Consider the following 339-nt stretch of genomic DNA (forward strand, 5'->3'; position numbering starts at 1 on the left):
TATACCCATGAGTCTTAGTTTTAGTGGCTGAGGGCTGACACTGTCAATCTCAACTTTGAGAAGGTCCTTAGCAGCAGCAAAGATCTCCTCCTCAGTGCAGACAGCGTACTGCAGCGTAAACGCTCTGGTCTTCACTTCAAATTTGACGTTCTTCAGCTTCAAAGTAACAGTTTTGCCCTATAGTACAAACACAAATACATTCCATCTTATGAATGCAAGACCAATATTTCTGCATGTTTACATTTATACTAATTGTGTATGGAGTTTATTTGACATGTTTCTGCACATCATAAACTACAGGGTTCGTACACATTTTTACCAATAAATTTCCATGACTTT

At 38.3% G+C, this 339-nt stretch overlaps 1 protein-coding gene across 1 annotated transcript in view; it reads right to left on the reverse strand.

Moving 5' to 3' along the window:
• Positions 1-3: 3 nt before the first annotated feature.
• The window catches only part of LOC107579148 (DNA polymerase kappa-like), a gene marked incomplete at both ends in the record, with an annotated part of 5,338 nt that continues 5,002 nt past the window's right edge, over positions 4-339 (reverse strand). Inside the window, one exon of the mRNA XM_016265008.1 lies at positions 4-177. Coding sequence (XP_016120494.1) covers positions 4-177 — 174 coding nt within the window. The remainder of the gene's footprint in view (positions 178-339) is intronic.

The sequence above is a fragment of the Sinocyclocheilus grahami genome, unplaced genomic scaffold, assembly GCF_001515645.1.
Source record: "Sinocyclocheilus grahami isolate Dianchi unplaced genomic scaffold, SAMN03320097.WGS_v1.1 scaffold14672.1, whole genome shotgun sequence".
NCBI lineage: Eukaryota > Metazoa > Chordata > Actinopteri > Cypriniformes > Cyprinidae > Sinocyclocheilus > Sinocyclocheilus grahami.